The sequence below is a fragment of the Calypte anna genome, chromosome 3 (assembly GCF_003957555.1).
Source record: "Calypte anna isolate BGI_N300 chromosome 3, bCalAnn1_v1.p, whole genome shotgun sequence".
Taxonomy (NCBI): Eukaryota; Metazoa; Chordata; class Aves; order Apodiformes; family Trochilidae; genus Calypte; species Calypte anna.
The window spans coordinates 63,260,930-63,275,246 of NC_044246.1; the positions used below are offsets into that span (position 1 = coordinate 63,260,930).

A 14,317-nucleotide genomic window follows, 5' to 3' on the forward strand; every position below is an offset into this window, starting at 1 on the left:
CACTGTTATAAATTCAAATTCCATTATGAAACTGGGGCTTAAGTCAACAGAAATACAAGCTTCTAGCTTCTAGCCTTCACATTTCCTTCCCAAGTGTAATACAATCAGAAGAATGGAGATGCATCATATTGGGATAACATTCCCTTCTCCTGTTTTGTAGGCTTAGGAATCAGAGTTAATAGCTGCTTTTTCCTGCCTCTGTTACTGTGCAGGATGTGCAAAAAACAAGGAGAGATGTTGAGCACCTAAGACATTATGATAACCATGATTTGCTGACATGAGTAACATGTAAACCACACAGGGGTGAGACTCCAGGAAAAACCCCACAGCTACAGGTAACTCTTGCTGAAATCTGCAGCTAACTGGCACATGAAAGGGGGACAGAAGTCCAGCACAAAAAATTAAGATCATTTTCCTTTGTTCTGCCATGTTTTAATTATTATTTATTCTTTTAAGGCAAAGTGTGTTTTAGGGCACTGAACATCATTTTAAGGAGGTGGCATAGCTGAAAAAAAAAAAACCCTAGTAATTCTCCAAGAGACAGCCTTTTCTGGTTTTTCCAGTAGAAACTCACAAAATAGCTCATAAAAAAACCCCAACAAAATAGACAAACAAAAAAATTATTCAGTAAAATAGAGCTCTGTGGAAAACTAATATGAATAAAAAAACTATGTCAGATGATATTATCTGTATTCTGAGACACACATAATAGTATGTAAAATGTGGAAGTGGAAAGATTCAGTTACTGGTTGAAATAATAATGATGTACACGTGGAAGGGTAACTTGAATAGTAAATTGGATATTCATTATGCTTGTTTTAAAGATAAAGGCAGTAAGAGATCAAAATATTAAAGGGCAAGTAAAGGAGGAAGCAAATAATCTCTTTCAGTTCACTGGCTTTCAAAAAAGTACCCACAGGACTGTCTTCTCTATGCCATTCTTACACATAATCTGTTTATGTCGAAAGACACAAAGAAAGTTAGAGCAAACATACAAAAAAAAAAAACACCTCTCAATTAAACCAATCCACAGAACCCCTATGTTTTGATTAGCTGTTGTATTTAGTGAACTGGTGATTGTTATTGAATTGTTACCCCTTTTCCAAATTGTTGAGTATTTTAACATGCATACTAAAATGCATAAAATATTCATAAAGAAATGTGAGCACTTTATAATGGTAGCCTTTTAAAGAAAGTAGTTTTAATTGAATGGAATAAAATATCATGAAGAATAACAGGCTCTTTACTCATATAGCTCAAATTTTATACCTCCAGCCAGAGTATCTGTTGATCTATGAGTTTTTCCTTGGGTGAACAGCACTTGGAGACATCAGGGACACTCATAAATAAAATTAGTCACAAGTTTGCAGGACACAGTTCTCACATCTTTCCTCAAACTGGGAATAAACATGCAGTAACACACATAGGTAAACTCAGAAGCTCTGTAGCAGCTAGGAAGCTTGTGGAACAAACCAGACAGCTGCTTTAAGAAGATATGGGAGGGGGAACACAGCAAGGGGTAAATGACTACTTTGATGACTGTAATGTAAAGACAACTGACAGCAGTGAGTAAGAGAGCTCAGAACCTCATCCCCTGTCATGACTCAGGAGTCATTGCACCATGCTCCCTGCACCAAGGGAGGAAGGAGAAAAAAACCCAATCTGTTCTGCTAACAGGCTTCTAGCCTCACATAAAGATTTCAGGCTACAGTTTTCTGCTATTATTCCAAAGTGTCAGACTGACCTGTGTTAAATCAAATGACTGTTAGAAGTTTCTGTAAAAGTTGTTAATTTTATTTTCACTGTAGAAATTCTAAGGCTTGATCAGAGTCAGAGCCCTGCTATGACAGTTCAGAATACAAGTACAAGAACAGAGTTTGTCCATATTCTGAGAAGCTTCAAGTACAAAAAGACTACTAGCAGGGGAATAGGAAAAATGTATACAAGAACCTTGTCACAAAAACCGTAGTGCTAGTTCCCCTTCTAATGGGAAGGGAGAAGAGGAAGAAGACAGAATATATACAGTAGATATACATCACAGTGAAGGAACATGTTTTCTGTTTAAATATATGCACAATATATCACAACAGTTCCCCGTTATATCAGCTCTAAAGTGACTGCAGCACAAAGGAAGATTTGAACGTTTCAGAACAGTAACAAAAAAGGTGGCTGTTCCTACAGGCTCAAACAGGTACTACTTAACACATAGGCACACAAAAGAAAACAAAGCTACCACTGGTGGAGCAAAGGGGCTTGAAAGTAAAGATTAATAAGGTCTTTCCAAGGGAAACCTTAGCCATCTCCCACAGAGGTCGAGAGGAGTCAAGTTCTTACATTATTTCTACAGTCTTTTGTAAGAATCATATGCCTTATTTAAGTTTAGACTTTGTTGCCTCCAAATTCAAAATTTTCAAACCTTTCTTAGCATAATTATCAGTTTTATTTTGTTTTTAAGCAAACGCTGTATGCCAGCAAACTGCTGAAAGCAATTCAGAAAGTAATTTCTAGGTCAGTCAAGACCATATTTGAAAGGCAATAGCTCGTTTGTTTGTTGGTACATGAATTAAAGCATTTCTACCATGAGTCACTGAGAACTCTCTGCTCCCACAGGAATAAGTGAGCATGAAGGATGCCCAGAAACTCTTGAGTTTAAATCTCCTGAGAGCCATATTATTCTCAGATGGTTGTATGAAGTTCTTTTTTTATTATTATTTTTTTCCCTTTCTTGTTTCCATCTGCCTTTTAAGACCCTTTCACCAGAAAATAAAAGAGAACCACAGAATGCCTGAGGCTGGAAGGAACCTCTAGAGGAAATCTGGTCCAGCTCCCCTGCCTAAGCAAGGCCACACAGAGGCAGCTGCCTAGAACTGTGTTCAGACAGCTTTTTAATATATCCAAGGATGGAGACTCCACAACCTCTCCAGGCAACCTGCACCAGTGCTCAGTCACACTCACAGTAAAGAGATATTTCCTGATGTTCAGAAGGAACCTTCTGTGTTTCAGTGTGTGCCCATTGCCTCAGGTCCTGATGAAAAGTGGATAATGAATATCCCAATTCCTATCTCATTGCTAAGAACTGAACTGAATATGTAAAGTTTCAGCTTCTTTCTTATTATTTATAGATGTGACTGGATCATCAAAGAAGTAAAAATTAACACAAGGCTTGATAAAACACTAAACACTGAAGTTCTTGGTTTGTTGGAATAGCAGCACTTAAGGTAAAGAAATGGCCTGAAAGTCATGAAGAACACGATTTCTTAGATTATTTACTATCATAACTCAATATCAATTTAAGTATTTCTGTTGTATGAAAGTCAAGAATCAATCTCTGCAAAAGAACCATCCTCTGGATACACCCATTCTGTGTGTAGTAGTAGCAAATACTTCACAGAGCACTATGGAATGATTATGAACAAATGCATTTTCCCTACACTTTGAGGGTATATCCTCACAGTCCCAGATTTTGAGTTTCTTACTATTCAAATGGGTTGTTATTTTATTCTTGCTATGTGAAGTTTTCAACATACTGTCTTAAAAAATCATTATTTCAGCTAAGAAAAAAGACAACAGAAATCATAGCACTATGAATTTAACTGCTATTTCTGCAGTAATCAACAGCATGAATTCAAACTTAATCCACTCTCCCATTATAGACTGAATCTAAAAAATTTTTAAGCTTTGTAATAGAAAGACCACATGGTTCACACTATTTTCTGCCAGGTCCTCGTTATTAACTATTATTTTTAAACTTCTTCATGGTGTCAGGACACCTCCTATAGTTCTTTAATTAAGCAATCAATAAAAGCAAACCAAAGAAATAACCATCACCAAACACATCACTGCCACAGGTAACAAAAATGTCATGAAATTACTGTGATCATCATCACTCTTTTCTGAAACCACCATCATCATCTCTTCCTCTGAGCACCACACTACGAATATTTCCATCAGATGTCACAACCACTGTAACAATACCATAGATCTAATAAGAACAACTTCCATTCCTTATAAAGAAAGACATAAAAAAAGACACGTCTTGACTGAAATGGTAAGGTATATTTAACTTTCTCTCTACAAACATCAAGTAGAAGATAGCTAATCTTAAAAAAATGCTTTATATTCTTGTAGCCTAGAATAATTTCACTAAAAAGGAAACACATACCTTTATGAGGTGTACTTTATCCTATGATTACTATCTTCCAGTTCAAGGAAGTAGAAAATATAATACCCGGAGAAATTCAAATTCTTTACCTTGGCTAGCTCAATCTTTAACTCTTCTTTTTCTTCTTCAGAAATCATATTGGTGAAATCAACATCGGTGACCACATCTTCATCCACTTCTTGCAAAGGCTGGGTTTCCAACAGGCCTTAAAGAGTTAAAAGGTGAAGACAACAATTATTTCAGCTATGATATTGATCTCCACTAAAATCTAAGAATAACATAACATTTCCCACCAGGGAAAAAAAAAAAAAAAAGGGAAAACCAAAACAAAACAACCTTTTCCTGCTGAAGGTCATTTGGATTCTGCTCCTCTTTGCCTCTGGAAAGCTATTGGAAGTATCAAATGGTAACATTTGCACAGAGACACTTAGTATGTGAAAACATAACCCCAGAAAGCAATCACCTTGGACACCACAAGTCCCTGATAAGGCATCTCCTTGCTTCTAACAGTACAGAAGAAAAAGGGATGGGGGATGGGAAGGAAAAAAAAAAAGAAAGAAATATTTTATTTAAAATAAGAAAGCTTGTTAATGTGGATCACTGATGTGAATAGTGCCAACAGTATACTGAGCAATTCAGGAAGTATATTACTGAGCCAACGTTACTTTAAAAGTATCTGTGACTCCAGCAATTTAAGAACCTTCCAGATGTACACAGATTGCAGGAGCAAATGCCATACCCACTTGTTTTAATTTTCTAAATGTCAGAGAGAAGCAAATCTTGATTGCTCAATCTAAACCTGTGAAGGGTGAACAATTATACTGGACCTCTAGTTTCTTTCTTCTTCTGCATATCCAAGACCAGGATCAGTATGCATAATAACCAAGATAAGCACAGGCATGAATGTTTGCAAGACCTGGGCCTGCCCAATAGGATATATATATACATATATATATATATATGGAAACAAAATATATCCTGTCTCCCAATCATTCAGTACAGGGATGATTGCTGGGGCTCCAGCCATCAATAGCCTCTCATTCTTCATTGTCTGCAAAGAAGACAATGCAAAACATGAGATAACAGAAAACATACTCACTCCTTTTAAACTTGTTTTAAAGTTCTTGGTCTGTTTCTGTTGTGGAAGAAAATTCTCCTCCAGGCTAGATCTAGGGCAGCAATTTTTTCCTGTTATTTTAATTCTTTAGTGGGGTAATCAGCCATCTCAGCTGACTCCTGACATATGTACACGACTTAATGCAGAAGAGAACAGTTTATTTCCCAGGTCCACAGAGGCCTGTATACTCTATTACATAAAAATTAGAATTTAATTTTTCAAAGTTTTGGCAGTAGGGAATAGAGTTTAGAAGCAGTAAGTCCGGAGTATTCAACAACATGAAACTGAGTACTTTATATATTAATACATAAAGCAAAACTCCCTCCAGCTGTTATTTCTTTCACCTGAAGTCCCCCAGTGTACCTGAATTTCCTCCTATTTAATAGCACAGAACTGACTTGATTCATATCATCAGCTTCACTGCAGAGCACATTGTGGTGAACTTAGCTTTGTTAATTACAACCTCCCCTGAGTGGGAAAATAAAGAGCAGCAATGCAGGTGCTGAACTCCTGCCTGGCATCATATGCAAGAATAGAGCACCGCCCTTAAGCACAAACCTTTTTAAAAACTTGAAAGCATATGTAAGTAATTGATACTTTAGCTATTACCCAAAACGCAGCTTGCCAGGAAAACCTAGATAGCCAAAATCACAACAAAAGAAAAGCACAGAGGAGAATATTCCCAAATCTCCTTTATTAAGACCCCTCCATCTCTAAACACAATTGTTGTTTGGTATTTATTTCAGGAATAATAGTGTTGCTATGGGAATCAGGCTAAACTTAGTCCCCATGGTCTTGGGAGCAGTCTCTTTCTTCGTGGATGAAAGCAGCAGTATGAGGGCAGCTTTTGGAAATGCTAGTGAGAATTTCAGAGGCAACTGAGTCAAGGCTGAAAACTTTTAAGGAAAGTCTTGGGGTAGATGTAAGATAAGGTCATCTTGGAGAAACTGATACCTGAGCTAAAAAGAAGGCAGATCTGTGCTCAAGGAACAGCGTTACTTTGGGACTGGCTAGGTAACGAGGCCAAAATCACTGGAAAAAGGTTAGATGGAAGCCAACGTGGGGCAAGATCACCGAAGATTTAACCCAATGTTTAAATTCAAACTTCCAGATTGATTTGAAATCATAATGCTTTCTAAAATAGCAGATTTTCTGCTAACAGCAGTCTTCTGCATGATCCTTTGCAATCTCATGCAGTGCCAGTCCCAGTTCTTATCTCTTGCTTTTCGTCCAAGTCCTCTACAATCCAGTCTGATCCTTCAGTATCTGTATTCTTGCTCAAGCCACTACCAGAGTTCTCCCTAATGGTCACTGTCCCTGCACAAAGACTTCACTTTGGTCACCTAACAGGTCCAGTCTGAGCACCTGTCCAGAACACTCTGGGCCACAATCTTCTTTCAGCAGCCTCAGTTCTGAATCTTCTTCATGAGTGCTATCACACGCTACCTACTCTCTCACACTCTTCCCTTTCTGTTCTCTCAGTCTGTCTTTATTTCTCTACACAGAAAGGAATTAAAGTGATTTCACAGACAGAGGGATTGCTAGATGAGCTCAACTTTATATGACATCAGAGAAACCAAATAGGGATGAAAGGTCAGTAATACCTCTGAAAACAACAGGAAAAAATGTTGAAGTTTGGAATTCTGAGCACCAGAGCATCCATTCTTCCAAAGTACACCTTCTGTGAGGCTCCTACAGCACCTTACCCAGGAAGAGTTCTCAGTCTCAGGAGGAACTGCATTAGCTGCTTGATTCAGGGAAGTCATCCAACCACTGATATTTTTTTGAGAAAACCTTTCCTGCTCATTAGGTAACTTACTAGTTTTTCAGTCTCCAAGGAGAACAGAAACCTGCAGCAAAATTCCCCTTCATCCCCATATAGGTACGAATTGGTAATGATTTCAGTAGCAAAATAGATCCTACTGCTAGTATTGCTGACTCCAAAATATTCTTCCCCTTTCTACTCTGTGCAGGAAGCACAGCCTTCTCTCAAACTTCCCAGTAGGGCTCTTTCACCTAGGTAGCTTAGGAAATACATCTTTCAGAAACTGGCTATCAATGCACCAAGTACAGAAGCATAAAATAGAGAGCTTAGTGGAACAGCTGAAATATCCTGAATTAACCACAGGAGATTCTTTAAGAATTAAGGAACAAGCGTAGGATATTATTTAGTGTTTAATCTAGCTACATATTTTGTTAAATGCACTTGATCTAACACCTGATGAAAACATACACAAGGATGAGTTGATGCAGCTAAATTGTTAGAGCTGAGTCCTAGAAACTAAGTATTTTTCTGTGTTATTTAGACGAGTGCCAGATTCAAGCATCTAAAAGCCAGAAGATAACACTGCATTTTTATACTTCACCATGTACATTATCTACTTCACCTAAGAAAAAATAAATTGGCACTTTAGCAATGCAGACATCCATCTGTATGCATGTACAGACATTCAATTTATACCTACAGTTCCTGCAGCTGAGTAACAGCTCTTATTGTTAGTTTCACCCTTCTTCCTTTGGCAATAAAAGGAAGCTAACAGGTTTCCAAATAACCTGAAATTAAAAATATATCTACATAGTATATATCTGTGCTGATAACTATCTATCTACACAGAGTCATAATGTATTTATTGTTATAGAAATAATCTGCATCTTCTCACATGCACTAGAATACAGAATGGTATTTGATCAGATTTCTAAGGCAAACCTTTCCTGCAGCATCTGCATCCAGTAGTTTTTACAGTGCACCTTGGTTTCCATTCAATGAAAACCCCATCTTTTTTCCTTTAAACTTAGGCTATTTAAAACAATAGTATTCAAATTATCACTAGCTGCTTATTAAAATAAGATTGGTGGGAAATTGCAAATCTGGCCAGATAACATTTGAAGTCTCTGTTTTCCCAATAACTTGCTGAAAGCACTGGGGAGTTGTAAAACTAATTTAAATTTTTCTTTCACCTCATTTACAGGATTAGGGAAAATTTTTATTACTTACTAACTCTCACTCAAGGCTCCTTCTGACAAAGTATAGGGAGCATAAAATTTCAAAGTGAAACATTTCCCAATGGCTAAATTAGCTTTCTGTATGAAGTGACAAATATATGCCCAGTGAGAATCATTACTGCCAAATTACCAACTGTCTTTATGTGCAGGGAACTACAACAGTTTCACCTGCATGCTTACAAAAGCAAAGACATCAAAGGAACCTACTCGTTCAGGATTCCTACCCTTGATTTAACCCCAGTTTAATGGACTTCACTGCACTGAGACTCACAGTAATTCTTGAATTGCAAGATACGCGATACCCCTCAGAGATACATGTAATGATGCTTTAATCCTGCTAAACCAAAGTCAAATTCTGTACAGTCAATGGCACTGATAAAGCAGCAACAATAAGCAGAGTGGCTACAATTGGGCCATTATTATATTTGAACTGAAGCACAATATAGGTCAGCATCCACCAGCTCAGGTTACTATTCTCCTTCTCTGCTGGGCAGTCATGCCAGGGTTGCACAGCTTATCAGCCCAGGAATACTGATAACAAATGTAACATAACATGACACAACACGACACAACACAACACGACACAACATAACACAACACAGAGCCCTGAGCTAGGACATATGCTTTGGCTAAAATGTAGACCAAATTGCTCAGGGCCTGTGGGTCTCTGCACTGTGCTACACTGCAAATACAGCAGAACATTCCTTGCAGTTCCTGCTTTCTCTCTTTAGGTACTGTCCTCTCACACTCTTGCTGTGCAATTTAAGTAATGTCATGTAAGTCTATCTGTAAGTACTGCTCTCTCATATAGTCTCAAAATCCTGGGTAAGCATATTCCTCTCCTGTCCAGCTATGTAAGCTGACAACATCTAAAGATGAACAGGTATTAGTTATGAGCCATGGAAGTTTGGTCTCTTTTGGAAGGGAGCTGTACAAGCAGCTGTGATGTTTTCAAAATTAAATCAAAATCTTGATGGTTCTCTGGTAATAGAAGGAAGAAAAAAAAAAAGAAAAAAGAATGGGTCTGAGCTTCCCAAAGCTCCTCCTTTTCCTGACTAGTATGCATGTGTTTTTGCATAGAGGAGTCACATTCAACCTGCATTCCCTGCTCCCCTTCCCCAGAAACACTGAAAATCACACCTTGTTCTAGCTGTGGTCAAAACTGGAAAAAAATGGCATTATGATGGTTATTAAAATTGTTCAGATGCACAGCTGATACAATTTCAGAATTATACCAGTATTCATCTCTGTCATCAGGAATTAACTTTCCACCCGTTTTGAAGAGCAATTTAGTTGCTTGGTGGGCGAATAGCTTCTGCTCTGTGGAACAGCCCATGCTCTTGTAGCATAGGTGTTGCAAGCAACCCAGAATGAATTAGGATCTTCATCCAACAGACTACCAGCCATCACAACCACCTATTGCATTGGGGATGTCCTTTAGCTCTTATGTCCTTTACTAAGAGCACAGTATTTTAGGCATTGACTTCCACCTATGCTACTAAATTAGAGGTTTTCCCAGTTTCATTCAAGCAGGTCACTAACAGATAGGATGTGAGGAGACAGCCTCATATGCCACCATTTCCTACAATCTGTTTTCTTTTCCTTCACTCTCTTGTCCTGATTAAGCCAAACTTGGTTCTCTTGCTATGCCTGGTGTCCAGCAATTTTCTTCCATAGAAAAACCACACAAGAAGTATCATCGGAACAGAAGACATCTTAGAACCCTTTCCATTAACTCCTCATCCCTCATACCACATGGTCAGCTGAGGAGTCCTCATTGCCTGTTCCCTTCTCTCCACTTCTTCCATTTGCAATCAAACGCAATCAAGACTTAGCTCTGGAGTGTCCCATCACAGGACCCAGCCCAGGGAGACATATAAGACCCAGTCCACCTTCCTCTTTAACTCTGCCTGACAGCCACTCTTCTTGTGACCTGAGATTGCTCAGGACAAGATCTGAAGGTCCCTATGGCCTCATACAACCTTACAGTCCTACAATAAATGACACTAAGAATATATTCATATATTAACTCATTTATCCTCCACAAACACGCAGACTAGTAATTGTCTGGACATACTGTACTTCAAAAGAAAACAAAAAAAGACTCCATAAGAAGTATGGGAAAGCATATGGTAGGCATACATCAGTGAAAAGAGCTGTTTGGATTTGATTTTACTGTCACACATAATTAGATAAAATATGCAGGAAATATGCAAAGTATAGGACTATCGTTAATTAGGAACAGCCAATCCTACAGAAAGATCCAACTCCAAACAACTGAGTGAACAATTCCTAGTATAAGGATATTTATACAGAGAATGTAGGGGGTGGATAGCTGGGGGAACACATTTAATGTCATCTTCTGGAAGATTCACATGACAAGATAATACAACAACCTTACAAGAAGCTGAAACCCTTCACGAGCATTTTTGAGTTTTCTCCCAAAGTTATGGTAGCTGTGGCTGAGACTAGTAACCTTGGTTCTACAGTCTGCTGTTAAATCTCATTTAATGCAAGAAATACTTTCAGCACTGATAAGTACCTGTATGTTTCCTACTAGAATTGCAGGGATGACAATTAAATTAGCCTTAGATGCTACAGGATATGTAACTATTCCACAAAATTAAAATGGCCAAAGAATATAATTATAAAATCCAAGAAAAAATTTTGGACTTATTCAGGTATCTGAAGATTAACTGAATTGAAGGTGTATTTAGTGCTTTTCATGTATTTTCTTCATGTTCACCTGAGGTTCATGTTCCGGAGTATTATGTATCAGACTCATTTTTCTATGTTAACCTTGTTCAAAATCAAACCAAAACAACACCAAACACACTACTGGCCATGATGTCTGTTGAATTAAAAATACTTTCAGAAAAATTAAAGGCAAGAACACCATTTCTTTACTTGTGCACATTCTCTGACACTCATTTCAGGGACATACATAGATGACCCTTTATTCTAACAGTAACTGAAGCCCCTTTCCTGCTCTATAGTAGTTTGTTTCTGAACCACTTAAAAATAGCAAGCCCACCCTATCATCTAAGATTCATATCAAAAACTGAGAAAATATCTTCTAATTCTAGAACACTTTTAGTATTTACGATTCTTTTGCCACAGTTATGGTGTAGTTAACAGCATAGCAGAAGAACTGTTTCTTATTTAAAACTGGAAAACACTCATTTACAAATTTAAATTGCAATTAAGTCTTCAAAGGGATGAAATGGTAAGTAGAACAAATGAACTATTCAGACACTGCATTAATGTCTTTGATCATCTTTATAATGTAGTCTCAATGCCAGATATAGAGATCAGGGAAAATAAAAGGAGACTAAAATTATGTACAGTAACATAACTAAATTGATCAGAAAAATTATTAAAAATTGCAAGGAGTTTTTCCACTCAGAAGTTGTTATATAATCTAAATAGGAAAATATGTTTTCATTTAAAACACCTAGAAAATAAACTGTGAGAAGGAAGATCTTCCCTTCTGTGTTAACTGTGGACAAGTCTGAACTGCTTGAGCCTAGCTATCACCTTACAGATATCACCTTACAGATAGTCCTGTACAGAGGACTTAGAATAGAAGGAATGTTGATATTGGTGCTGTGACTAGAAAAAAACCCAGGAGTTGCGTTCACCTTGGTTCAAAGGTGGAAGAATTTGAGATGCACGGGTAATGTAGATCCAAAATGTAAACATAAAAAAATGTGTAGATTCTATTTCCTATGCCTACAGGGGCCCAATCTTCCTTTTCTCCCAGTATGCCCCCTGGCAGAGAGATATGGATGGGCAAGTGTCTTAATTTCCTCTCTCCACTGTTCTTTGGGCTGAGGGTCGTGTCAAGGAGATGGGGGGAGTACAGGTTTTGAGTGTTCAAGAGCTCTAGGATGCAGCCTACCATCTCAGAATAGGTGTCCTCAGTCATGCTGGAGCAGCTCATGACAGAGCTTGCAAAGGCTTTCCATTCCATCTCTTAACCCCTGCAACACCAGACATTAATAAGAAATCCATCCATAGCTATGAGATAGATTGGCAGGTTTCCAAACCAAGGAACATTTTTATTGGAAGCTACTGAATAAGCAGCCAGTTGTAGTGTAGCTAATTATCCTCTTTATTTTAGTAAAATAAAAAGAAATTAATCATACACTGAAGATCTCACTTAATTTTCCTCAAGAAGCCATTGACACAGCTGCCAGTCTGTGCCAGTGAAGAGAGAAAATCCACACAGAAATAACTGGCAGGAAACAGACTCCACAGAGAGTGACCAGTGCATAGAGAAGCTTTATACATTGCTAAGGAGCTTCATACTCACCCCAAAGACATAGGACCAATGGTTAAAAGTGAGAATAGCAATCATGGTAAAAAATACACATCACTTACTAAAAGTAGGTACCAAGCTTCAATTCAACAACTGATCTAACAAACAAAATAATTCCATGCAATGGCCAGAAATGCAAGGCATGGCCTTATGCATTCTATTCAATAGCTTAGCTCTCTTTGCATGAAATAATAATCCTGCCTGCCTGGGAAAGACAAGAGCAACATTACTTTGAAGCTGTAGCTATGGAAATACAAAGCAATTGTTGTGAAATGTAACAGTTTAAAGACAGCAGATGCTGCTTTCCATTATGTCAATACCGAAAGTAATTGTACCACTTACTATGCATCCTATTGATCATTCTGAACAACTTTCTGTGAGGTCAAGGGTAAGAAAATGATGCTAGAAGTGGATGGGTTATCATCTCTTTTTCTGTCTTGAGGCAGAACAGAATAAAAGACAAGAAAAAAGATGAAGTCACAATGGAATAATAGGGAATGAGAAAGTGGATGACACTGAGTCACAAAAGAGATTTGTTCTCTACAGATAAGGTGCAACCCTAGAAGCTGCAACTCACTGTATAAAATAAATGAAAGAATAAAAGCATGTATAATCAGATCAGAGAAAAAGCAATGTAGGGGAAGATAAGAGCTATGACAGGGAAATGCTGGCAGTCAGAGGTGGAAGTTGTCAGTCACATTTCTTAAACCCACCCTTTCACTCTAAAAATACATGAAGGTACATTTTTCTAATCTCAGAATAGACAGGCACCTTGAATCCCATCCTCAGCTGGCAAAAGTGACTGCAATCTCATCGATTGTGTAATTAAGCTCACACAGCTGCTTCACTGAATCAAAATCACAGAAACTTAATAGCAGGATTTAATAACCTTTTTTTTCCCAAGAAAGGATCAGTTTATTGTATTTTTCTAAAGCCAGGTGCAAAAGATAACAGAAGATTGGATAACAATCTAACTGCAGTGTAATTAAACTCACAAGCCTCCTCAATTAACTTCCAGCAAAGTATGTGTGCTGCAAGAAGTGATAAAACTATTTTTAAATTAAGAAATTAAGAAATGGATTCTTCAAGTAGCTATATTTTTTTTTTGAACCTTCAGATCACAAAACACGTAACTAACAAATCTTTATAAGTCTAATTTAAAAAGGGAGCAAAATCCTGCTGCAGCCAGCGGGCTGTTTGCTTTCCCCCACACCCCCAATCCAGCTGTCTCAGCAATTTAAGGCAGATGTGTCACTTTTGATCCTGTAAAGTTACCAGGGAGAACACAGGAAATAATTATAGCTGGGTACACAACACAACTTTTATTCTCTTCAGGCTCAAATTCATTATTCCCATTGTTTTAATACAGATTAAATGTGTCAGAATTTTTATATATACTAAAATACACATTTAGAAGTGCTGAGAGAGAAGGGACAAATTATCCTCCCCTGTATCAGCTCAATCTCTCACATTGGGAGAGTAAAAATTACATTTTTTAAGGATCAGGACTGTCTTTTTGCATACTGCTTGACACAAATGGTCCATTATCTGTGACTATGCTTTGTATGCAGCATCATAATTATAAATTAACAACAATAAATCACACACTAAGTGGTGATAAAGGCACAATTGCCATCCCCAAAGTTTTCCTTAAGTTTTAGACTAGGTAAGAGCTCACAGCCACCAAGAAGAGGCAGTGAATCAACACGCTCCT

At 37.7% G+C, this 14,317-nt stretch overlaps 1 protein-coding gene across 4 annotated transcripts in view; it reads right to left on the bottom strand.

Annotated features, from left to right (window-relative positions):
• The window catches only part of TPD52L1 (TPD52 like 1), a 35,289-nt gene extending 30,928 nt beyond the window's left edge, over nt 1-4,361 (bottom strand). For all 4 annotated transcript variants that reach the window (XM_030447863.1, XM_008497327.2, XM_008497325.1 and 1 more), the window contains exon 1: nt 4,252-4,361. In XM_030447863.1, coding sequence (XP_030303723.1) covers nt 4,252-4,299 — 48 coding nt within the window. In that variant the 5' untranslated portion in view covers nt 4,300-4,361. The remainder of the gene's footprint in view (nt 1-4,251) is intronic.
• Between the last annotated feature and the right edge of the window lie 9,956 nt (nt 4,362-14,317).